Source organism: Ovis canadensis, chromosome 1 (genome assembly GCF_042477335.2).
Source record: "Ovis canadensis isolate MfBH-ARS-UI-01 breed Bighorn chromosome 1, ARS-UI_OviCan_v2, whole genome shotgun sequence".
Lineage (NCBI taxonomy): Eukaryota > Metazoa > Chordata > Mammalia > Artiodactyla > Bovidae > Ovis > Ovis canadensis.
This window is the reverse complement of record NC_091245.1, coordinates 1,208,874-1,234,404: the sequence shown is the minus strand read 5'-3', so window position 1 is coordinate 1,234,404 and position 25,531 is coordinate 1,208,874. Positions and strand designations below refer to the sequence as shown.

Genomic DNA, 25,531 nt, shown 5'->3' with positions numbered 1-25,531 from the left:
AAGGAAGCCACGTGGGTGAGGCGTGGGCCTGGAGCGGGCACTCAAATGACTCAGGAAGAACAGCATGCTGTGTGTAAGCCAGGCGGTGAATGCAGATCTATCTCTACGTCATCCCCTCCAATTCTTTAATGTGAAGTTGTTTCAAAGTTGGAGAGTAAACGTTCGAGTGTGAAAGATAAATGCGAGAAAGATGGTTGAACTTGTAGCCCAATCGCTTCTCAGGAAGATAGGAGATTCACTTCCTCCCGCATGGGAGGCTACCAGCACTCAGCTCTCCCTGGCCAGGTCACTAGCCGCTGGGAACCCTGAGGACATCCGAAGGGCCTTCATCTTCCTGCAACCAGGACACAGCCTACTCCGACAGACCAGAGCGACCCCGAGTCTCTGGAAGCCCCTGGACAGCCGACAGCCCCCACCTACCCCAGCCAGGACCCACCTGGGTTCTCCTCTCTGTCTGGGAATTTGATTTGGACGTTATAGTCCCGGGTGATCTGCTGGATCTTGGAGCCTTTGGGGCCCATGACCGACCGGTGGAACTTCTGGGGTATGGCGCACTCCATGGTCACCTGGGCCTCCTGGGAGGAGACAGAGCAGAAAGACAAGTGAAGCCAAGGTCGGCCGCTCGGCCAAGTTCACGTCCACACCACTTCTGCCTATGCCCCCCAAGGCCACTGGTCGCAGTGCCCCCGCCCCGCCGCCCCGCCAGGGACCCTCAGAGGCAGGGACCCTCAGAGGCTGCGCGCGGTCTGCCCTGCTGCGCCTTTCCCCCGGGTCTGGCTCCCCACCGGGGGGTGGGGGAGCGGGGGGGGGGGGGGGGGGCGGCGCAGGTGGGGGCTGGGCCTGCGAAGCCCTCTGTTGTCAGCAGGGAGTCGCCGCCTGCTGGCCCAGGCCCGCCACCCGGGGCCCACCAGGTCCCCACTGCTGTCGGCAGGGAGCCACCACCTGCCAGCCCAGGCCCGCCACCCGGGGCCCACCAGGTCCTCGATGATCTCCTGGATGCGCTTCTTGGCCGCCTCCACGCAGTCCTTGGCGCCCTTGAGGGTGACCTTGTCACTCTGCGTGCCGGAGCGCGGGAAGCTGACCATCACCCCGCCATACTCCTCGGCGATCTCCCGCAGCACCTGACCTCTCCGGATGACGAAGTGGCGGTGGTGCTTGGGGTCCACCAGCATGCAGTCTTCAACCACGTTGTCCTGGGGGGTTGAGAAGGGTTCAGCAGGAGCCCCTGCTCGCCCGCCTCCCGCAGCCCAGGGCCAGCGCCGCCCGCCCGCCCGGCTCACCAGGTTCTGGATGAGCGCCTCCAGCTCCCGCTGGGCCTCCCTGACGGCATCCTCCTTCCCGATGATGGTGATCAGGTCCTGCTCGCGGTCCTCGGCCGCCGGGAAGACGATGCGCGCCCCGGTGCTGTCCCGCACCTTGCGGATTTTCCCGCCCCCTTTGCCGATGAGGAACTTGTGATACTCAGGCTTGGCGCGGATGTCAACTGTGAAGCTCTTGGTTTGCTGCAGAAACCAATCCAGCTTCGTTGGCCTGGCGCCACCTATGCGGCCCCCGGGACAGCGGGATGAGGAAGTTCTCCTCACACTGCCACCAACGACCTTCCAAACGGGGCTGTTCGGATCTCACCATGGACACCCAGACCAGGCAGCACGTGCATTCCCTTCCCGCCATGAACGAGAACCCCAGTCCTGCCCCCGACAGCAGCCTGCGCCTCTGTAAGCTGTTCCCACCTCTCCAGGCCTGGGCACCCCCACGCCGCCTGGCCCCGGGGACAGTGCCTTGCCCAGTGCTCACTCCAGGGCTCCAGGTGACCCATGCCCCCAGGTCAGAGACTGCCAAGCCAACCAAGGCCGTATCTGACCATGAAACCGGAGCCCAGCAGAGGCCCCAGCCCAGTGACCTCGCTGAGCGATCCTCTGGCAGGGGGTCTGCAGAACTCAAGGGTACACCCCCCAGGCAGACAAGCCCACACTGGGCACTCTCTCCTTTCTCTTGTTGTGAGACCAGCCCCCAAGCTGAACATCAAATAACTGAATTGTTATCTGTAAGTGCTGGTTTCACAAACACCACTGAAAATCTTCAACTTTTCAGACACTCAAACAGCAGCATTTAAAAAAACTAAAAAACTGGAAAATTCTGAGAGAGATGGGAATACCAGACCACCTGACCTGCCTCTTGAGAAACCTATATGCAGGTCAGGAAGCAACAGTTAAAACTGGACATGGAACAACAGACTGGTTCCTTTAGAACTGTGGTGTTGGAGAAGACTCTTGAGAGTCCCTTGGACTGCAAGGAGATCCAGCCAGTCCATTCTGAAGGAGATCGGCCCTGGAATTTCTTTGGAAGGAATGATGCTAAAGCTGAAACTCCAGTACTTTGGCCACCTCATGAGAAGAGTTGACTCATTGGAAAAGACTCTGACGCTGGGAGGGATTGGGGGCAGGAAGAGAAGGGGACGACAGAGGATGAGATGGCTGGATGGCAGCACGGACTCAATGGACGTGAGTCTGAGTGAACTCTGGGAGATGGTGATGGACAGGGAGGCTTGGCGTGCTGATGTTCATGGGGTCGCAAAGAGTCGGACACGACTGAGTGACTAAACTGAACTGAACTGAACGAGTCAGGAAGCCCATCCCTGCAATGTGATAAAAGGATACATCATTACCAAGTGGGCCCACCCCAGAAACTTCAAGGGTGGTCAAACACTAAATCAACCTGGCATTTATACTAGAGAAAGAAAAACCAGGCAAGCATCTCAACAGATCCCACACCTATTCCTGATAAAAACTCTCTGCAAACCCAGCACAGAAGGGAACTTCCTCAGCTGGAAGAGCTGCCAAAGACCCAGCCCGCCCCGCGCCGCAGCCGGCCAGGCTGTCTGCTCGTCACGCTGCCCAGCAGCACACAGGAAGCGCGAAAGAGGACGCGCAGGCGACGTGCCAGCGAGAAAGAGCTGCTGCAGCTGCCCATCCACACACGGTGCGCGTCACACAGAAAGCTCGCCAGAGTCCACAAGAAAGGTGCTGCCACTAATGAGCGGGCCGTAGACCAAAAGCACGGCCCGAACGCAAGGGTCTCGCCTGCTCCTATATGCGCGACAAATGGAGACGGGTGAAACCGTGCCATTCGTAGCCTCACTAAAAATCAAAAAGCCACGAGCCAGACACGGTGAACCAGACGGTCACGCTAAGAATGACAAAGCGCCAGTGAAAACCAAGCGGTGTAAACCCTGGAGGGCTCCAAACTGTCGGGGTGGCAGTCCTCCGGCATCTCATCTTCAGACTCAACACAGCGCCAGCGGCGATCCAAGACAGACTTTCCCCAAGAGACTGACAGGCTGGCTCCAGTGCACATGGGGAGGCAGAGAGCCTGGAGGAGCCCGAGCAGTTTCAACAAGCACAATGCTGAGGGCCCTGAGCTGTCTCGCGGCAGCCACCCCGTCGTGCCGCTGAGACAGCGGAGGCCAGAAACAGCCGCAGGGGCGCTGTGACAAAGGGGCGGAGCGACTGGATCAGTGGAGGCCCATGGGAAGCGGCGCCTGTCAAAGGGCGTTCCTGAGTGGGGGGTCCCCACGAATGCAGGCCTGCTAACCCAGAACCACGCACGGAGACTTCCTGTATGCAAAGCATGCTTAGGAGGAAAAAGCCCCACGTAACAAGCCCAGCAGCAAATTAATTTTCTCCACTGAACATGCAGGTATCCGGCCTGGAGAGGCCCTTCAGGAGACACACGCGTGGGCACAGATGTGCTCTAACCTGCCGCAGAGACAGGCTGTGCAGGGCCTCCAGCGGGACGTGAGCACAGACCACCCCGACCGGCGCTCACCTTCTCCTCGGCCAGGTGCAGCAGCTGCTTCCGGGCCTTCTCCACGTCCGAGGACGGGCCCCTGATGACCACGGTGTCGCTGCCCGAGCCCTCCACAGGGAAGTGGATGTGGACCCCGCCGCACTCCTCCATGATGGAGCGGATGAGGCGGCCCTTGGTGCCAATGAGCGAGTTGTGCAGTCGTGCGGGGATGGATACCTCCACCTCGGCGATGTTGGCCTGGAATCCAGCATGAGGGAGAAGGCCTGTGTGGCCAGAAGGGCAGGCCCGCTGCAGAGCCCCAGGGCCAGCCTGCCCAAGTGCCCTGTAAGCCAGGACCCCACCCTGAGTCAAGGCGGGACTGCTCCCTCCTTCACCGGGCACAGTGGCGAGATGCTGGAGGCGGAGCCAGCAGGCCGCACCTGGCCCTGCTCCCGGCCAAGTCCCACACCAAGGACGCAGCGCCGACCGTCCAGGGAGCGCCGCAGGCTCACGGCGGGACGCTCAGGGGGCGGGCAGCCAGAGTACTGCAGGCTCATGGCGGGATGTGCAGGGAGCCTGGCTGCGCTGCAGAAGCCACTGGCTCTCGACTCAGCACTGTGACCCCACCTGACAAGTCTAAACAGCAAGCCCAAAAGGAGCAAAGTGCTGTGAAATAACAAAGCTTGAAGATCCATTACAGAAACGCAGAAAATACCTACTATACACCAAAGTACACTTCATAACATTTGGCATCCGATAAAAACAAACAGAACAAGCAGAAAAACGGGGCATGCAAAGAAATGAGAAAACACGCGCCATCATGGGAACGAATGACGGAAAACAGCCCGAGACGAGGCAGACGTGAGAGCCAGCGGCCCAGGACCCTGAAGCAGGTGTTTGCACTACACTGCACATGGCCCAGAAGCCAAAGGCAAGGCTGACCGTGTCAGGCACAACAACAAAGGGCTGAAACTGAACTTAAGCGGTGAGGACGACATATGGAAAGTGGCATAAACACTAGGAGCTATTTGTTTCTTTGGCTGGATTTTCTTTTTTGGCCATCCTGCTCAGCATGTGGGAGCTTATCAACAGTGCCCCCCCGAAGGACCGGCCCTGCCCCCTCTCTGCTTGACGTGCGGTCTTAGCGCCGCCAGGGAAGTCCCCAGATCTTTGCACATTTCAGGACAACTCTAAACTCATATATACAAGAAGTCTGAGGAACTCCAAGCAGAGAGCCATAAGTGAAATGACACTAAGACGCATCAGAACTTGCTAGAAGACTGGCGTCACCATCAGACAAGCCAGAAGAGCAAACTGGCAGGGTGACACACCAGCTGTCTCGTGGACCACACAGGAGACACGCAGGCAAAGGGCAGAGCGAAACCCAGCAGCCCGAGGTGTGGAGGCTGCTGGGGACGTGAGGTGGTGCAGCCGCTGCGGAGGATGCCCCTTACAGAAACACGCCCTCCTCACAACACGCAACCCATCTCATCACCAAGTGAGAAAGGACCACACGCCACTCCAGCTACATGACAGTCTGCAAAGGCCAACCGTGGGGCCAGCGACGGGCCAGGGGCTGCATGGGCTGGGGAGGGAGGCACGAACGGCTGGCGCAGAAGCCTCGTGTGCGTGCTAAGTACGTGTGGCCTGACCTTTTCTTCTTGTTTGAACCTTCTAAAAGATAACTGGACATTTAAACACAAAAGGTTAAGGAAGCGTGTGGGGCTTGCAATGTGTGAACAGCACAGCGGCTGCGGGCCCACCGTTCTCAGGCCCTTACCCTGCATTCCAAGCAGCACTGAGCCAGCCAGATGCCCCAACCCCTGGAGCAGCCCCTGACGTCAAACAGGGAAACAGACAGGCCCAAAGGGGGAAACGGAGCCACGAAACACGGGTCACAGGCCCAAAGCGGGGGTGGAGCCACGAAAGCCTGGTCACAGGCCCAAAGGGGTAAACGAAGCCACGAAACCCTGGTCACAGGCCCAAAGCAGGGAAATGGAGCCACGAAACCCCGGTCAAAAGAGGGCCAAAGGAAATGAGACAGCTGGCACCGAGCCGAGAGTCAGCAGCAGCCCCCAGCACGCTGCCGGGCGTCGCCAAGAGAACGGGGCGCGGGGGGCACGGGTGCGTGGAGAAGGACTGCGCCTGCACGGGACCCACAAGGGTGCTGCGGCGGGGAGCCCTGAGAGCAGTCACACGCTGCAACACAAGCTGCACTCTCTACGCCGGCCATTGCTTGCCTTTTACTCTCTCAAAAAACCCCCAAAGAGAAAGAAAGTGTGGGTTTCCCGGGGCCGGGGACAGGCGCCAGGCTGCTGGCCCACCCGCCCCGCCCCTTACCAGGTCCTTCTGGATGGACAGGATGCGGCTGCGGGCAGCCTCGCAGTTGGCCCGCTTGCCAGTGATGACGATGGTCTCCGAGTTGCTGTTCTCTGCTGGAAGGTCAATTTTGGTGTTGCTTTCTTCCCGAATCTGCAAGGAGAGAGGCCTGTGAGGAGCTGACGACAACCTCCCCGCCCCACCCCTGCATTAAAGCTAGGCCAGCTCGGGGCAGGGCGGGCAGAGGCGAGGTGAGGGGAGACGTGCCAGCGGTCACCTTTTTAATGTTTGCGCCTCCCTTCCCGATGATGTTCTTGTGGAACTGCTTGAAGATCGGAACAGAAATCGAGTAGCTGTTTTCCACCTTAAAAACCAAGGATGGCACAGTGAGTTGAGTGAAAAGACCCTCCCAGGCCCAAAGGCCAGACCAGAGGACGGGCTCCTGTGACGCAGACAGGCCGGGGCCCACTCCCCTCCCTGTCTGACCCCAGAGTCTGCCAGGAGCCCGGAGGCAACTGAGCCCACAGCCGACTGACTGACCAGTGTGCCTGTCTGGCGGCCGCAGGGCCCGGACAGAGGCCCCCATCCCCCGGGAAGGTGCCTCACACCTGTGGCTCACAGCCTGGACACGCCCAGAGGCCACAGCTCCAGCCTGGGTGTGCGTGAGCGCAGCACACATGGAGGAGGGTCGCGGGACCCACCACCCGGCAGTGCCTCCTGAGGGGGTGAGGCCAAGTCCCAGAAAACCGCCGGGAAGCCCCCGGGCACTGGCCACCCGCCGCCTCACCACTTTCCAAACCACTTCTTCACGTTCCAAGTTTCGAGAAAAACGACCAATCAGTAAATGATGCCTCATGCAACTCAGCAGACCCCTCTGCTTACTGGGTGGGAAAGTTTCTCTCACGAGGTATCTGAGGACCCCCCAGGAAACAAAGCAACCTGCACGGCAAGGTGGTCCCCCACTGGACACGGAGGTCACAGCCCTTTCTGCCGGTCTGAACGCTGAGGGCGGGCCACCCCGGTGCCCAAGAGTGCTCCCTGAAGTGGGCTCAGCCCCACATCGCCCTCACGCTGTTCCGACAGAAGGCGGCAGTGCCCCTCACCAGGTCGGCCACCATCTTCTGCATGTACTTCGTGCATTTCTCCACCTCGTTCTTGGGCCCTCGGAGCTGAACAATATCGCTTTTTTGTGCTGGGTCTGGAAAGTTGATGATAACCTAGAACAAATAATCGGAAGATCAAGTTCGATAATCAACAGGGACTGGACCTCACAACACTGAACCCCTTTTCCAACTGCTGATGAGACGGCGGTGAAGGGTGCCGCTGGGGACGCTTTACCTCTGGGAATTTGTCCCGAATTTCACGGATCCGTTCACCCTTCTGCCCGATGATTGTGCGATGAAATCTCTGCTCAATGATTAGATCCTTGGTACGCTCATTTTCCTAAAAACACAACAGAGTACACTGAGGGGGACCAGGTGCAGCCCCAGGCGTCGCCCCGGGCAGAGCGCCCCTACAGCGCGCCCGTGGTCTCCACCAGCGGCCACGCCGCACACTCCTGTGGGAGCAAAGCATGACGCGAAGCTGAGCAGGGCCCTCGACCCGGTAGCGCCCGCAGCGCTCATCCAGCACGTCTGCCTGCGGTCAGGAACCAGGCCTCCTGCAGAGAGTGGCTCAGACGCTCCCCTGCGTGGACGGCCACAGGAGAGGCTGCAAGCCCCGCGGCCCACAGCCTCCTCTCGGGGCAGGCTCCCCCATCAGGGGAGATACTGCACAGAGCAGCGAGCAGAGCTGGGACGCGGGGACACGCGAGCAGCCAGGGAGCCCTGTCCACAACGCCAGGGGCTGCAGATGAGACATGCAGAGCAGGCAGACACCTGTCTGCTCCCGCGTGCAGGCCGCAGCTTGGTCTGGAGGAGAGGAGAGACGTGCCCCCCCGCCCGCTGTGCAGACAACACAGGCCGTGAGCCTCGACCACAGCTGCACGTGGGAACCACCAGGGTGCCAGCAGAGCCCTGCCGTCGGGCGCTACGTTGGGGAAGGCCGCGGACCCGCTGCAGGGGCGCAGCGCGGGCCAGCCAGGCTTACCATGCGGGAGGCGAGTTCCAGCAGCTCCCGCTTGGCCTGCCGCACGCCCTGCGGGTCACCCTCGATGCGGATCAGGCTGCTCTTCTCGCTGTCGGGCGGGATGCGCACGGACACCTTGCACTGGTCCTTAATTCTGTTTACTGGGGACATGGCAGACACCGCTGGGCGCAGAGCCACCCTGGCCCCGACCCAAGCCACCACCCACAGGCAGGGCGAGAGGCCTTCCTGCGCCCCACGAGGAGCCCCGGCTGGCCACCACCCAGAGGGACCACATGCTGGTGCCTCCCTGAGAGCTCTCCCCGCCCAGCACCCGAGACACGGCTGGGCTGGGCGTGCTGGGGCGGTGCTAATGTGGACCAAGACCACTGTGGCAGCTCATGCTCCAGCTTAGAAAAAATCACTCTCAAAAAAAGACAGTAAAAAACAAGCCATGTAACCCAGAGGAGTCCACAGTACCTGAAAATAAGAGCACCCCCATGGAGCCCCATGGGGCCACGCTGTCTAGACAGACTTCACCCCTCACTGTCTGCAAAACCAGTGGATTGTTCAGCCCTCCTGTCACCCCCTGTCAACAGAGGCCCAGGCTTGCCCACCAGGAAATGGGGTCAGCGTTCTGCACACTGGATAGTCAAGGGGAACCGAGCTCCTCAGAGGGGCACCAAGAAGGGGCTGTGCACACACGGACACAGTCAGGAGCTGCCTGCTCGGGGCAGTCTCTGTGGGGCGGGGCTGCTCTAGGCTGGTCTTTGTAGGACAAGAACCAAGGACACAGCAGACAAGCAGCAGAGTTTACATGAAACAAAATCAAGGCGAGCAAGTGAACCAGGAGAAAGCACAGCAGACACCACAGTGGCCTGTCCTTCTGGGTACAGAACCCAGGAGTCAGCGTCAGGACCTGCCACCACCTTCTGTGAAGTTGAGCGCGAGGCCCAGGCAGCCACGACTCGCCCCTGCGGACTCTGAGCAAGCAAGGACCGTACAGGGTGGACCTCAGGAGCGCAGGCTCACGGGGTGCCCCCCTTCACCTGCAGCAGGGGTCATGGCCAGGGGCAGGCTGCTCAGGGCTGGAGAGCACCGTGGGGCTGCGCAGTCACACTGAGGGGAGGCCTGGGTTTTGAACCACGCCCGACACCTGTGGACGCGGGCAGAGCGCTCTCTCGGCGGCTCCCCGCTGGCCCACTCAGGGCTCGGTCCTCAGCTGAGGCCACTCGCCCAGCAGGCATGTGGTCAAGTGGCGTCTGCGAGGGCTCTGGCAGGCAGAGCCCAGCCCAGCAGGCCTGGCTCAACGCGAGGACACGGCCCGTGCACCTTCAGCGCCAGCCTTGGGGGGCCCTGTCCAAGGTTCTGCAGGGAACCCTCCGACCTGGAGCGCCCCCTCACTCACTGTTGGCTCCGCTCTTCCCGATGAGGTGTCTGTGGAACTTGTGGTCGATGTTGATCTCCACGTAATCCATCCGGTTAATCTGCAGGGGGTGCACAGAGCAGGCTGTGGAGACTGGAGTCCACGACATGCGCCCAGATCTCCCCACAGACAGGCAGGCCGCCATGACCGAAGTCTGGAGGCCAGCAGCTGCCACTGCCCTGCTCCCTCAGCTGCAGGCCCCTCAAAAGACCCTCCCTTCCGGGCGCGGGCCCTCTCCCTGGGCCGTCCTGAACTCCGGGCCCTCCCCGGCCCCCCGAGGCCTTGATGGCTGTGCCCGCTCAGCCGGCGCTCGGGGTGCGGCTGGGGACCTCTTACCAGGTCCTTGACCATGGCCTCGATCTGCTCCTGGGCCACGCTGACGTCCTCCGTGGGGCCTTCCAGTGTGATCCTGTCCTCGCCCTCCGTGAACTCGATGTGGACCTGCCGCACCAACACGCGTCCATCCGTGAGAACAGCGTGGCACAGAAGCCCCTCCAGAGCCCAGGCTGCCCTCGGGGGCCACGGCCCACCCACAGACTCCAGAACAGGTGAGGGGGAACGTGGGGACTACCATGGCTTTGGCAGGAACCACCGTGTGCCAACAGCGAGGCCCGCTGCATGTCACCAGAACCACTGAGAAGCACCCCAAACCGCACTGCCCACACCCCCTACCCCACGGGAACCAGGACTCTGAGCAGAACAGAAACGAGACACCATGCACAGGGTCCCTGCCAGGGTTGCTCGACCTACTGCAGCCCCCGGAGCACTGGGCACTGGGATAGGGAGGGGCCGCCCCGGGCACTGGGGGAAGAGGGGCCCCTCTGGGCACTGGGGGAGGGAGGGGCCTCCCCCGCTCCCTCCGCGGCCCAAGCGCCGGCTCTGCACCACAGGCTTCTCGGACATAACTGCTCACAAATCACAACAGTGTCGTAGCTAAATGAGATACTTCTTGAGACACTCTCCCAAAGGAACATGGATATTTGAAAAAAAACATGTTCTGCTCCCCCTGGTGACCATGGACCAGCTGACAACCACACAGCAGCTCATCTCTACAGCCCGCCAGCGGCCTTCAGAGGCAGCCTCAGGACAGGACGAGTGCCGGAGAGGGGACGGGCCATCCGCCAGCACAGCAGAGCCCAGCCCCTCACCTTTGGCATCTGCTGAGTGATTCTGGCCAGGTTCTGCCCTTTCTTGCCGATGATGAAGCGGTGGAGCCAGGAGGGAGCAGAGACCGCAGAGACGGTGAAGCTGTTGGCCTAGGGAACCAGGAAACAAGGGATGGCTCTGTGGAGTCTGCTCCCGTGCCCACCAGGCTGGGGGCGTGCCAGGGAGAGCGCCTCCTGCCCCCCGCCCCAGTCCTCTGACCCCCAGGAGGTCACCTTGGCATAGACTTCAGTCAGCGCCTGCCCCAGCTTCTCGGGCTCGCCGCGTAGTATCACTGTCTCAGAGGCGCTGTCCGAGGGCGGGATCTCCACGGAGACCCCGGTTCTCTCCAGGATCTCCTGCAGGGAGTTGCCCTTGGGGCCGATGACGTACTTGTGCTGGGACTTCTTCACCTCCACCGCGATGGTCGTGGTCTTCTTTTTCTGAGGAGGAGCGCCGTGCACAAGGGTGTCGAGGGCAGGGACAGGACACAGGCCCCGCGTGCAGCGGCTGAGCCCCACGTGAAGGTGACGCCCAGCCCGCCCCCAGGAACTCTGCTCGTCACTGCCCGGGGCCTCGCCTTGGGAGGCTGGCTGCAGAGTTTACGCCAAGCTGACTAACCACAGCAACCAGGCGGAAACCAACAGGCCACGTCCTGTCTCCAAAGAAAGGAGCCAGTTTCAGACCCCAGAGCCCACCGTCTCAGGCTCCCCGCTCCCTCGGAGGCCTGGTCAGCTGGGGACAAGGTGCCCGCTGCACACAGGGCAGGGTAGCATAGGCGGGGCTCGGCCCTGGGAACCGGGGCATCACTAAAAGGCCACGGCCAGGGCAGCGCTGGTCCCCCTCCCTCCCTGGCCGGCTACCTTCTCCTCGTAAATCTTCTTGACGCGAGCCACGGCCTGGGCCAGCTGCTCCTTCTCGCCCGTGAAGACGATCTCGGTGCGGCTGACGCTGGGCGGCGGGATGTTGATGCGCGTCCCCGTCTCCTGCATGATCTCGCTCACCAGCCGGTTGTAAGGCCCTGCGATGAAGGGGTGGAAGGCCTTCTCCACCTCGAGCCGCTCCACAGCACGCTTGTCCTGGGTGGGAGGGGCAGACATGAGGGCCCGCCTGGGGGTGGACGGGGTGGGGTCTCTCTCTAACGCACACAGGAGGGAAGGGCAGGCGTGAGCAGCCGGCGAGGGGTTGGTGGGATCACACACATACCACACGCACACAGGAGGGAAGGGCAGGCGTGAGCAGCCGGCGAGGGGTTGGTGGGATCACACACACACCACACGCACACAGGAGGGAAGGGCAGGCGTGAGCAGCCGGCAGGGGTTGGTGGGATCACACCCACACCACGATGCACACACACCGCACGCACAGGCTGGCCTCACCTGCTCCGCAGAGATAAGCAGCACCTCGTGGCGTGCCTTCTCAATGCCCTCCTTGGTGCCCGTGATTCTGATCTGATTGCTGGCATCATCCGGGCGCGGGATCTGGATCTTGGTTGCAGTTTTTAGCTCCAGGTCTTGCAGTTTCTCTCCATTTTTGCCAATTACAAAGCGATGGTGCTCTTTGGGAATGGCGACGGTTGCTGAAGCCTACAGCAAGAAAAGGACCAATGGAAACGAAGCCACTTGGAGGCTCCGGAAAAGCCGCTCTCCACGACACTCGCCCGTGCAGGGATGCCCGTCCCACCGCCTCCCGCCTCCCCGGCCCCAGGCCCTGCTTGAGAGCAGGCTCAGCTGAAGCGTCACCTCTGGGCAGCGGGCCCCAGGGAGTGTGAACACAACCGGCCTCCCAGCTCTAGCTGTCGGTTCTCTACCCGGCCAGCCCCGAGCCTGTTCCCATCTCAGTGGCGCCACACAATAGGCAGGACGCAGCCAGAGGGCAGGCGCATGCTGACTAGCCAGGCTGGATTCTGTCTCTGCAGCAGGACGCTCCGTCAGACAGGAGCCCGGCGTGTAGGTATGCAGGGCTCTTCCTCCCTCTCTCTCACAACCAGTTAAAACAGACAACTCGTGTGGGGAAAGAAAATGAACACAATCGAAATCCTCAAACTGCCAGAAGTTCAGCAGCTTTCTGAGGTCACAGGGGAACTCTGGCAGGAGACAGAGGTGGCCACTCTTTCCCAACCTGTACTGAAACCAGTCATCAATCAAGAGGACTGTGAAAAAGAAAAAAGGAAAAGCACGGCGTAGGGCTCCTGACACCAGAGCAGCAGGAAACCCTAGAGCAGCCAGCCTCCCGCCACTCCAGGGGCTGCATCTCGGAGCGGAGTGAGCAAGCTCAGAAAAGGGGTGTCGGGTCCTATCACAGGCAGTGACAAGGCCCTCACTTCGCAAATGGCACAGAGAGCGCTGGGCAAATGAGGTTTATCCTAAAAGTGGCTCAACGTTAGGAAATCCATTTATATAATCCATCGTGTTTCTAGATCTAAGAAGAGAAAAATCAAACAATCAACTCTATAAAATTTAAATCCTTTCGTGACAAAAATGTGCATGAAAACAGAAACCAAAGAATATTTATTTTTAACATAAAGCACACGTGCACGCTCAACCCTAAGGCTGTGCTTGGGGGAGACACGTGTGTCAAGGCCCTGCACGCCCACCCTCTGCCCAGAGTGTTTCCCTCGAGAGGAGACACGAGAAAGCGGAGCAGACGTAGGCCGGACAGCAAGAGGCGCAAGACTGCACACAAGGGAAGGCGGAAGAAACCACGACTTCACCCAACTCTTACTGACTGGAACAGAAAGAAAAATTAGCTCTAACTCATACTGACAACGTGTGGTTAGAAGACGCGACAGGAAGACCACTCGTCTCAGTGGCTGGACATAGAACAGAGGTGGCGGGACACGTGGCCCCCAGGTCAGGGCACAACCCTGGGGAGTCTAGCGCCGCTCGGAGCAGAGAGCTGATGAGCAAGCACACAGGGCAGAACAGAAGGGGACAGAAAGGATAGGACATCCTGGAGGCACGCAGTAGCTGCACCCAGTGCCAGTTTAAAGCCACTGCCACTAACACAGAGAGCGCCAGCACACGGAGAGACGGGCTAGCTCAGAACCCAGGGGCAGGCCGAGGGCAGCACGGAAACGCAGGGCGTGATGAGACCTGCCGCCGCGGGAAAACTGCTAATCCACACAAATTCCCAACAGACCAGGAAGGGAAACATAGCAACGTCGTTACAAGCATCTGAAAAATAAGAATAAACTTCCTTACAACCCAAAGGAAAAGGAAACCTTCCTAGCAGCAACAAAAAAAAACTTAATGAACCTGACTACGTAGGAATGAAACTCATACAGCAAAACATACCAAGATCAAAACACAGATGGCAAACGGGCACGCACTACTGGGAACATACATTCCTGAGGAAGGGCTTTTCGAGAGCACCTCGAGCCAGACGGACAACTTGAACTTGACAGCAGAGGGAAGAGAACAGAGCGTGCACAGAGAAAATGTAAATTAAGAGTATTAGCAGCCTCCTTTCAGAGTCCAAAGCCTGACGTTTGACGGCCCTGGCAAGGCTGTGAGAAAGCCAACAGGAGGGCACGCACACGGCGCCGCGGGGAGGGGTGCCTGGCTGCTTCAGCACAACTCCAGATGCAGGTACCCTCTGAACCAGCCTCTCGCTGCTAGGAAAGCTCCCCCAAGATGCACTGGGCAAACCAGCAGACCGTACGTGCACGCAGCGCGTGGTGGGACACAGCCCCACATGCCCGCGCTCACCCCAGCACACCTGAGCCTGGCAGCGGTCTGGGGGCGGGAGCCACGGCCCGCCGTTGTGCGCACCACAGGACCCGCTGCACCAGGAGGCAGCCTCCTGCCTCAGCGGCGGGACACACCCGCAAAGACCAAGCACGGCCACCCAGCGGGGAGAACAGGGCCAGGAGGGCCTTATATGGGGCTCACCTAGCAACCACAGGTTTAAGTACTTTAAAAAAACTGAAAGCTTCCCAGGTGGCTCAAGGGGTAAATAAAAAAAGAGTCTGCCTGTCAATGCGGAAGACGCAGGAGACGTGAATTCAGTCCTTGGGTTGGGCGACCCCTGGAGTAGGAAGCAGCGGCCCACTCCAGCATTCTTGCCTGGAGAATCCCACGGACAAAGGAGTCTGGCTGGCTACGGTCCACGAGGTCACAGAGTCAGGCACGACTGAGCATGCACGCTTAAAAAATGAAAATAAACTAAAAGCAAATGAACCTGACTGTGTATCAGATACAGCACAAGCTATGTATCAAGATGATAGCGTAACCTTGATAGAGAATTACTTGAGTGGTCTCAGGGCCCAAATGCCTTTCATCCTAAAAGACACTTGAGTCTGAGCTCCTGCAGCTCCCCACTGTGAGCCTCCAGGGCTCTGGGATATTCAGGCCTGTGGAAGCGGCAGTGAAGAGCAGGTCACACATCTCTCTGGGTGAGAAATCAGGAAGTGGTTCAGATGAATGGATATGTCAGAAAGCGGCACGGTGCCCACTTGAGGAGTTCCCACAGGTCAGAGACGAGGCAAGCTCTGCAGAAAACACAGCTAATCAGCACGCCGGAAGTTCCCGATGACACTGAAAGGATGCACAGACCCGCAGTGAAGGCGCCCAGAGCACCAGTGTGGTCTGAAAACCAAGGGGAAAAGGACCAACGACGGATCGTGCCTGTCCCGACGATTCGGGAGCCAAGGTCTCTGAGCCGCGTGAACCTGGGCAGCAGTGAGCAAGGCTGGCAGAGCGGCTAGGCGAGAGCACACCGGGCCACCTGCAGACTGGCAGCAGGCACAGAAGTGCCACCCACAGGCTCGCGCACTGCACAGGATGAGCGCGGAAGCAGCCACGCCCCCAGGTCTGCCCCCACTGCTCAGGAAAATGGGGGGCAGCGGAACCACCAGACATCTGTGTGCCCCCAAAGCCAACCAGCAGCACGAAGGCGAGGTGAGGAGGGTCCTGCTGGGGTGTGAGCGAGCAGGCAGCCTCAGCTGGCACGGGGGGGACCCAGCGGGGAGGGGCGCCTGAGATGCGGCGGGAAACCCTCACACCGCCTGGGCTGACGCGGGGACATCAGCGAGCTGCCATCGACTTTCAGCAGTGAGCTGACGACATGTGGTTATATTCAGTGAAACAGAAGAGGAGAGGGAGCCCACAGGAATTATTTGCAGGAGAACGTATCTGGGGTTTGCTGTAAAGTAAAACTGGGGGGCGGAGGGGAGCAGAGCGGGAGGAATGCCTCAGACACTGTCAAAACCCACTGGCCAGCAGACCCATCGGCACCGGCCACAACGTGCAGCAACGGAGACACATTCTCCACTCCCTACACTGAACAGCTGACCAACTCCCTGAACGTTCCTTTCAGCTTTGAGTGTGAGAGCCCAGGGTTCCACAGCACAGTGCCCCCATGAAGCCCCCCATGCATCAGATTCCCATCTCTGAGCCCCTACACCGAGACCAGCTCCCCCAAAGCTCAAGAGACTCAGCAACAGGTTGGAAGAACCCTCATTTCTAACTGAGCCCACCCAAAGCTCCGTCCTACATTTTAATAAACATTCTCTGCATTCACCTCAGTGTTAAGGGAAAAACATCAATCACTGATTTACTTCTTTATGACAATAGTTCTCCAATCAGTTCCAAGTTCTGGCATCAGATGGCTAAGGACGATGGCACTGGTGACCTCCCAAGCCCAGGGTGGGGAGTGTGTGTTTAAACAGCTCACGTATTTGCTGGCCTCCAGAGCCAGAACCGGCTCACCTGGCTCATCTACACACGCGTGTCCTCACCCCAGCATCTGGCCCTTAGCTCTCAGCTCCTGCACCTGCGGGGCAGAGCTGGTGGTGTCCCGGGCCTATGAGCGAGCTGCTGCTTGACCACTAGCAGAGTCAGGGGCTCTGAATGCTGCTGTCCTACCCTGGACCCTCCAGCCCTGCCCCCCGGGGGAGATGCCCCCCCCGGGGGAGATGCCCCCCCCCGGGGGAGATGCCCCCCCCCGGGAGGCCTGCCGGGAGCACGCACCTGAGTCTGGAGTCGGGCCACGATGTCTTTCCGGGCTTTCATGACAGCGTCCAGCTTCCCTGAAACCATGATGGAGAGGCCCTGGTCTTTGGCGAGAGACAGCTCCAGGTGAGCGCCGGTTCTCTGCATGATCTCAAGGCAGATTTTTGCTTGTTCACCTTCTCCAAACTGGTTCATGTCCTTGTATTTCCTCTCCTCCAGCGGTACATGGAACACCTGCTCAGAAAAGGTCAAAGTGGGAAGGTTAAGGGGACAGAAGAGGTGCCCAGGAACCGGACACGTGGAGTACAGAGCATGAGTCTGTTTATTCACTGTCACTCCTCCTTACTGCTCCCAGGTCTAGGAGGACAGTTAAGAGACCAGCAGGAAGTGCCCAAGGGCAGGGGGCTGCTGTCCTAGTGAAGTGGAAACCCCCACCCCAAGTACAAAAGAAGACATGGGACACCACGCAGCAGGGGGCCAGGTCAGCAAAGGCAGTGAACTGGGAGGGGGGCGGGCTAGGGGCGTGGGAGACAGGGAGGGCCCGGCCAGCCACGTCGGGGGGCGCCAAGTGGAGGAGGGGCGTGTGCAGTGGGGACAGTGGGCGCAGGCCCCCCGCCCACCCTGGGGTGGGACAAGAAGACGGCACAGGGTGTGTAGGAGGACGTGTTCTGACCCACGTCCCGGGCTGGGCGCAGGGTTGGGAAGAGACTGACTTAATCCAGAGGCCCCTTTTCACGCCCAAAGCAATCTCATATTTGATGTTCAAGAACCCTACTGGGATTTCTCTGGTGGTCCAATGGTCAGGCTTCTTTGCTTTCACTGCCAAAGGCCCAGGTTCAACCCCTGGTCAGGGAATGAGGAATCTGCAAGCCTCTTGGCCAAAACCAAAACCAACCAAGCCGCTTCCCATCAGCTGCTATGGCTTCCTACTTGGAGCGGCAGGTGAAGTGGGACGGAGCATCTACCTGAGTGATGACGGAAGCCTTGATGGGCCGGATCTTGTTATTCCAGGCGCCAGCAGGCTCCTGGGCGTTTTCCAGGCAGGCTGCTTTCTCGGGGAGTGGGGGGAAGGCATCCTTGTAGGTTGGAGGGTCGCTCTCCTCTTCGGAAGTTAAAGTGGCAACTGGACCGGCCAACACAGATCAAGAGTATTAGACGGAGAAAACACAAGGAGCGCTTCAATGCCAAGAGACAGTACTAGCGGCTGACAATGACCCCTCACTCAGCCACGGGGCAGGGCCCCCAAGGCTGGCAGGCTCAGCACCCTCAAGGTCAGCGTGTGCACTGGCCGGGCCACTCTGAACCTGAGGGCACCCCGGCCCCTGCACAGCCTCCCCGGGAGTCTCAGCTCAGACCCTGGGCCCCACAACTCCCTGTGGGGTGAGCTCCTGGAAGGCAGGCCTTGGCACAGATTTTTCATCCCTCAAGACTATTCTAATCTTGTATTCTTAAAAACAAGTCCCATGCCCCCCCAATGCCTGGCACATGGCCAGCTCTTAAACCTGCAGGAGAAAACAATGCTGCAGCCCAGACTGCCCGTGAGGACCCTGAGGCAGACTCCAGCCGGCGCCCAGTGCCACAGGCGATGCTGGAAGGGCTCTCGCGAGAGCGGCGTCTCTGCGCCCCCGCCACCCACAGGGAATACCCAGGGGAATCAGGGCCCCTGCACCACCCGCTCCACCCACAGGCCCTCACCGTCCACATGCTGACCCAACACCTCCACACCAGCAGGAATGTGCCTGTCTGGGTCATGCCCGGAGGTCCCGGGCTGGGCGGTGTCTGGCAATGGCAGGGGCCAACAGCAGAGGGACAACCTCTGGGGTCAGGCTGGCCTGTGTCCGACTCCGAGGTCACCACTCCCAGCCATGTGGCCAGGCTGCCCTGGAGGCCAGGAAAGGCTCCATGTGAGCAGCTGCTGGAGCCCGGCAGGGCCTGCTCCCACCCCGAGTGGATTCGGACCCCACAGGGTCTTTGATCACGTGGCAGGCCCAGCCTGCAGGCACCAAGGACCAAAGCAAGTGGCCAGTTCTGGTCCACTGCCTGGAGATGAGCTGCTCAAAATGCAGTTGCTGTGACTAACGAAATACATCTTTAATTTTAGTTAAACTTTGGAACTGATACTCAATTCCGTTACTGGAAAAGTTTTAAGGAGTGTTAGGAACAACAAATAGTAGAACAAGCTACTCTTTCAACTGAAAATTTTCTAAAAACGAGGTCCAGATGAGGGGCTTTGAATGGACATGGAGCCCTCAAATCAGGCTGTCCTGCAGCCGTAAATACGCATCCGATTCTGAAGGGACAGAAGAGACTGTCAGGCAGGCGTCTGCACCAGAGAGAGAGACGCCGCGGCCCGTGTGCCACGCCTGCATCTCCTGACAGCCCAGCGTCCGCCTCTGCCAGCCGCCCCGGGTCCAGTTCCACACGAGGGAAGGAGGCATGCTGAAAGAGCACCCGTCAGTCACGAAGGCCAGACCCCTGGCTTGCCACACTGTCCACATTTCGAATCTGTCGTCAATCCGTCCGCCACCCGTGGCCAATCTCACTCTGCAGACAAGGGCGGTGCAAACGGAGCCCACAGCACTGCCGGGCCCAGGCCCGCTCACAACACAGGGCGCAAAGGCACCTCTGCAGAGGCTGCATGGTTACCAGCAGAGTGAGGAGGCGCCTCACCTTTGATTTGCTGCGGAACCAGTCCACTGCGGTGCTCAGCAAAGCTCTCCTGGGTCAGAACTGCAACGGAGCTCATGGTTGGTCTCAAGGCGCCACTCGATCCGGGTGAGCCACTGTGGGGAGAGGGGGGTCAGAGGCAGGCCTGGGGCATCCACCCAGGGGCGCGCACAGCCAACGACAGCACCACTTCATTGGCAGGGGACACCTGGCTTCCTGCGCCAGCATGGCCAACGTGAGGGGCCTCCCAGACTCCAACCAGGGGACGGAATGGAAAACCGGCTCCCTGCCCAAGATGGAGCAGACGCAGGCTGTGGCCGACAGGTTCAGCACAGGACCCCAGGGGCCGCAGAGACCACGTCCGAACCCCCGCCCACATGACCCCCCCGGCCCCAGCCACAGGTCCACCCCAGGGGCTCTGCTGGCAGCAGCCTCAGCTACGTGGCTAATCTGCTGTCGCCACACCCCGACGCTCATACAATGCACGGCAGGACAGGAGCTACAAGGAGCCGTGGGGGAGCAGCCTCACTGCTCTGGGGACAAGCGTGGCAGCACGGGGTGGATCGCGGGCGCCTCCCAGCCGGGGGACTCAGGCGGCGGCGGAGAGGCCAGCCAAGGGCACATGGCTCTGCTGTCGGGCAGGAGCCCCACAGTCGGCCTCCAGACGCCACCTGGAGCGGCCCCAGGACCCAGGCACACGGCTCTCAGCGCCACAGCGCCTGTGTGGAAACGGGGCTCAGTGGCACGGGGGAGCCCCTCCCCAACTCCAGCTGCACCCCAACACTAACGCACAAAGAGGAGCAATCGCGCTCCCAGGGTTTCTGTGCCACTGAGGCAAAAAATGTAAGAGACTCAAGTCATTTTCAGTGAGTTTTTTTCCCATCGTTTTTACAATTCAATAAGATCCCTCCCCAAATTAAAAAAAATTAAGCTCTGGAAGCAAGGTCCAAAATCAGATACCCTCAGCAAACCCAAAACGAGAAAAGATTGAAAGTCAACGGGAACCAGATGGCCCACCCCCCAAAAGGGCACAGGGGTACGCCCCGCGCCACACTGGGAGGCGGGCGGCAGGGCTTCCCGCTGAAGCACGGCGCGCAGCTCCAGGACGATGCGCAGCGAAAGGGCACACACAGCCCGGGGCCAGGAGGCCGGGCACACTCACCAGCAAAACGGTCGGGAGCCGGAGGGTCCGTCCTGAGGCCGCCTCTGTCAGCCTGCCAGCTTTTGCTGGTGCGGGGCAGGAAGAGAGAACCGGCAAGAAGAAAACCAGAGAAAAGTTACTTATCTGCCTCCGACAACCCAGATCACTTCCCTCTCAACCAGAAAAGGTCGAAGTGTTATTTATTTACACTTTGGCTACTAACCAATTCCAGGAAAATTTCTTGGGGCAGAAAAAAAAAAAAGGAGGCAGCCCTTCCATTAGGCCACGCGCTTGCTTCAGACTGATACACTGCAGCGGAGCCTGAGCCAGAGCTGCAGAGGCACCTTCCCGGGGCCCAGGGAGTGATCCCTTAGGAACCGCAACTTTCACACGCAACCACTTGGAAGTAAAACTCTCACAAAACTGCTGTTTGTTCCCCTGCGGGTAAGTGTTTTTTCCCGTCCTCCTGTTGCTCGTCTCCGCTGAGCCAAAAGGGAAAAGGTCTGCAACACTGCGTCCTGACGGAGTGAGTACGCCGGGACACAGAGCTCCTCAGGGGGACGCAGGGCTACTATCTAAGAGCTCCGGCGTCTTTAGTGGTTACTTTGTTCTTGCTGTTATCCTGTAAAAGTCCTTCAGTCCCTTGTAATCCACTGGGGATTTAGAAACCAGGCCATAAAAGAGCAGGGCTGGAAAGAACCTTTAAAGGCCATCCTAGGAGGACCAAGAACTGCTCAGTGAGGAAGGAGGTGTGGGTCACCTTGCCATGGGGGACTTCAGGGTGGCGAGGCTGCCACACGCACGTGACGAAGTAGACTTCATTGCACGGGCGGGCACGGCCCACAACGGGGAAGTCACAACCGTGGCAAGAGCACCCCGCCGAATGGCGAGCAGCACCTCCAATCTCACTCACAGGACAAGTGTGCTCAGGAGCCAGGAAGCAGGTGCACAGCCCCTGGGGTTGCACCAGCGACTCTGGATTTGAAAGGTCTCAATGTCCCAGCTGGGGACACAGACCTGTGGTATTTCAGGATTTAAAAACTACAAAACCCCAAAATCCTCTAAACGTAAGGAAGGACTTGAGTCACATGGGGGAAGTTCTGTGAGCCAGAGGCCAGCCCCTCTCTGCAGGCCCATTCCCGTCAGACACACACAACACGTGGTCCTCGAGGGGCGAGGGTGGATACAAAACGACCGAGGCCATTTTATTTACAGACGGATTCTAACCTGCAGGTCTCAGTGACTAAGGCAAGGGAAAAAGACTTTTCCATTAAATCACACCGACAGGGATGCTCATCCACACCGGGCAGAGGTGAAAGGTGAGCTGCCCTGGGTCCCCCGGGCGCTGTCAGCCTACGCACAGCCCACTCAGACCAGGACGCGGGTGCTCCCGGGAAAGTGCCACTGATGCCGGGACCCGGGGGCCCACCCACTCTCTAGGCAGCCCCGCGCCTGCTGACCTTCCACCTGAAGAGCCTCCCACGCCTGGTGCCAACAGCGTCTCAAAACCCACTCACACCCGCCCTCTGAGAGGCGGGTTCACCCCCAAGACCGCCCCGATGCCAGGCCACCCTCCTGGCCCGCCGCCGACCAGCCCCTGCCTTCCCGGACAGGACAGGCTGCACAGCGGGGTGACCACCGCCACGTCCGCTCTAGCCACAGGGCTGTGCCAGCCCCACCCTGCACCTGGGGTCACACACCAGGCCACTCCTGCGGCGGCCGCTCATGCTCCTCCCAGCCAGCTGCCCTACTGACCCTCAGTCCACGAGGCTCAAGGAGGGACAGCCTATCAGAGCCCCGAATGCCCGCACGTGTGCACAGGCCCTAGGGCAGTTGAGCGCACAGAGTGGACCCACAGAAAACCAACCCCAAGCTGGTTTGACAGGATACACTGGTCTCTAGTCTCCGCATTTCGAGCGGTTGTCACAGATGGCGGTGAATGGACCACAGTGAGCCTCAGATGAACATCAGGTCTGATCTCACCAAAGAAGGCTGTTATTTTTCTTATAAACATCTCAAGATCCCGTCTTTAAAGAATCCACCTTAGAGCCGACCTGATGAGCCATGTGCAGACCTCAGCCCTCCTGCTACGCCCCCTCCCAGGAAACTGCCCCCCGCAGAACGAGGCCCATCACCGGAGGTCTTTCGACCCCCTCTGAGCCTTCCTGGCGGGTGACACCTCTACCTGGGCGCCCTCACTGGCCATCTCAAGTCCCAGGAGACCTGAATGAGGAGCTGAGGCCAAACACAGCTGGTGCAGCTCCTCACTGGCTGGCTGCTGCCACTCCAACCAGGACTGGGAGGGACCCTAGTATCTGAGCAACGCCTCCAAAACGGCCCAGTCCCTCCATCACTGTGGGTGCTCTCAATGACCTTCCCTGAGGGAAGCATTCAGGCCCACCTAATGCAGATCTCAAACTACCCTTAGCCTGGACTTTAGTCTTGTTTCTCAGGGTATAAATACCCACAGCAAAAAGCCACATTTCAAAATGGAACTTTGTAAGAAGCAGAACTAGAGCCAAAGAAAGAAGGCTAGACAGAAGCGGAGATTCCTCTCTCCTGCTCCCCCCAGCCCAGAGCGGGCTAGTGCTCCCACAGGATGGATGGTCAGCACCCACCTCCCCACGGGAAGTCATGGCATATGTGAAGATGTCACACAGGTTTGGTCCTAACGAAGGTACAACAGACAAATCTTTAAGAGAAAGATTTTGTTTTTTGCTTGTAACCAAGAAAATACAAGTTGATCCCCTTGTATATCTTCAATTACACATTCAAAAGAAAGTCTTCTGCAAAGGGAACTCAGGAGCGGTAGTTCAGAAGGAACTTTTTCTCAGCCAGCGAATGCGACCTCAGCGCTTCCTGCGCCTCCTGCGCAGGACTGAGAGCGGAGGCGCCAGGAGACCGGGGGCGCCCAGGACTTCGGGCCTCCCCCTGCAGAGTCACGACTCTCCGCTCTGATCCCCACCGCAAGCTGGTGAGGACAAGACTGCTCAGGGTGCTTTCAAGAGAGAGAGCGAACTTGAGAGCAAGCAGCCCGGCTCGCACGGCCGAGGCCGCGCTCCAGCCGCACCGGCCACGGGAGGGACTCGCATATGCCACCTCAGCACGGCCCTCCCACCGGCCACGCGGGCCCGCGGGCGGGGACAGGCTTAAAGGGGCAGCGCGCCGGCCGCCCTGCCTCCCGCCCGGGTTCGGTACTTTTCCGTGCGGTCCGTCTCGTCCGCGGGCCCCGGGGCGCGCCCGAGCGGCGCTCCGGCCGCCAGGGGAGCGGCGCGCCCAGCCGAGCAGGCCGGCGGCCGCAGGTGGAGGTGAGGCGGCGCGCCCCGGGCCCGGCCCAACGCCCCCGCCGCCGCCGCCGCCGGGCTGGGGGAGGGGCGCGCCGGGCGCGAGCGGCGGGGGAGGGGGCGGCGGGCCGCCCACGTCACCGGCCTGGCGCAGGTCGGGGCGCCTCGCGGCTCCCGGGCCGGGCCGCAGGGACCGGGCCGGCCCGCACGCGCGGGGGGCGGCCGGCGGGCGGGGGGCGGCGGGCCGGCGCCGCGGGACTCGGGAAACTTTCTCGCTCGGCCGGTGCCAGCGCCGCGGCCCATGCGCACTGGTGACACGTAGCCGCCCCTCCCCGGCCGGCAGGGGGGCGCCCCGCGGGGCCGGGGGCCGAGCCGGGGGTGGGGGGGCGCCCCGCGGGGCGGCCGCTGCCAGGGTCCCCCGCCTCCCCCCCCCCCCCGCCCGGTGCTCCACGTCGGCAGCCCGGCGCCCCAACGTCCCCGCGCGGCCCCGGCCCCACGCCCGGCCTGCTCACCCCGCGCGGCACCCGCCCGTCCGTGCGTCCGTCCGCTCGCCTCGGGAGAGGCCGGGACCCCCGCTCGCTCGCCGCTCCCGCAGGCAGGCTCCTCCGGCCGGCGCCCGGGCCCCCGCGGCTATATAGGGCGGCGGCTCCAATCCCGCCCGGACACGTCAGACCGCGGCCGCCCCGCCCGCCGCCGGCCAGCGCCGCCCCGCCCGCCGCGCTCCGCACCCGGAGGCTGCCCGGCTCCGGAGGGGCGTCGGGGTCGGGCACGACCGCCACCTGCGCAAAGCGCGGGCAGGGGCGGCCGCTCTGGCAGCGGGGTCCCCCACACCCAAAAAAGAAACAGGATACCTCGAGGGGCAACACAAAGGGAATGAGCTGCCGGCCCCAGCCATTCACAACTTCCACAGGCCGGAGCACGAGCGGGCCTGACCGACTCGGACAAATAGCCCACTGCCCCGACGTTTGGAGCCCAAACACTCTTCCTCTGTCCTGCACTTGCATAAAATACTCCTCCTCGGGTCCTTGGCTACTCGTTCAATTCCCTACAGCAATGCAGACCCTCCTTCCTTGAAGGACTCTCGCAGGTAAGAAGGGGCCTGCCTGAGAGGCACCCAGCCCTACACAACAAACAGGAGAACAGAGCCCCCCCTTCCGGGGCTTCCACTCAGGGGCTGCGGGAGAAGCCAGGTCTGCACTCCTCCGCAAGATGCCTCCACAACGGCCTCTTTAGTCAGAGCTCAGCTTCCCTTGTGGCTCAGACGGTAAAGAATCTGCCTGCAATGCAGAAGACCTGCATTGGGAAGATCCCCAGGAGAAGGAGAGGCTACCCACTCCAGTATTCTGGCCTGGAGAATTCCGTGGACTCGATAATCCATGGGGTCGCAAACAGATGGACACAAGGATTGGGGGCAGGAGGAGAAGGGGACGACAGAGGATGACATGGCTGGATGGCATCACTGACTCGATGGACTTGAGTTCGGGTGAACTCCCAGAGTTGGTGATGGACAGGGAGGCCTGGCGTGCTGCGATTCATGGGGTTGCAAAGAGTCGGACACGACTGAGCGACTGAACTGAGCCACTTTCACTCCAGGCCTAGAGGGACGGACATGCGCGGAGATCAAGCAAAATCCTCCCGGAGGTGAGGGGAGGCACCACCGATGCCAGGGGCAGGGCAGGGCAGGGCAGCCAGTGCCAGCGGCCCTGGGCCAGGGCCCTCCTCAGCAGGCAAGACACAGGTGCTGCTC

General features: G+C 60.6%; 1 protein-coding gene across 3 annotated transcripts in view; it reads right to left on the bottom strand.

The window, feature by feature from the left end:
- The window catches only part of HDLBP (high density lipoprotein binding protein), a 57,658-nt gene that overhangs the window by 4,625 nt on the left and 27,502 nt on the right, over nt 1–25,531 (bottom strand). For 2 of the 3 annotated variants that reach the window (XM_069583252.1, XM_069583263.1), the window contains exons 2-20: nt 20,522–20,586; nt 19,363–19,475; nt 17,658–17,815; nt 16,711–16,926; nt 12,118–12,324; nt 11,602–11,817; nt 10,975–11,181; nt 10,744–10,851; nt 9,932–10,036; nt 9,578–9,656; nt 8,194–8,333; nt 7,444–7,548; nt 7,209–7,322; nt 6,383–6,469; nt 6,127–6,258; nt 3,826–4,044; nt 1,281–1,502; nt 975–1,193; nt 437–575 (exon numbers count right to left, since the gene is read on the bottom strand). In XM_069583252.1, the coding sequence (XP_069439353.1) occupies nt 437–575; nt 975–1,193; nt 1,281–1,502; nt 3,826–4,044; nt 6,127–6,258; nt 6,383–6,469; nt 7,209–7,322; nt 7,444–7,548; nt 8,194–8,333; nt 9,578–9,656; nt 9,932–10,036; nt 10,744–10,851; nt 10,975–11,181; nt 11,602–11,817; nt 12,118–12,324; nt 16,711–16,926; nt 17,658–17,815; nt 19,363–19,438 (2,749 nt within the window). In that variant the 5' untranslated portion in view covers nt 19,439–19,475; nt 20,522–20,586. Of the gene's footprint in view, nt 1–436; nt 576–974; nt 1,194–1,280; nt 1,503–3,825; nt 4,045–6,126; nt 6,259–6,382; nt 6,470–7,208; nt 7,323–7,443; nt 7,549–8,193; nt 8,334–9,577; nt 9,657–9,931; nt 10,037–10,743; nt 10,852–10,974; nt 11,182–11,601; nt 11,818–12,117; nt 12,325–16,710; nt 16,927–17,657; nt 17,816–19,362; nt 19,476–20,521; nt 20,587–24,296; nt 24,454–25,531 lie in introns of those variants that run through there. The other variant, XM_069583244.1, reaches the window with a different exon arrangement.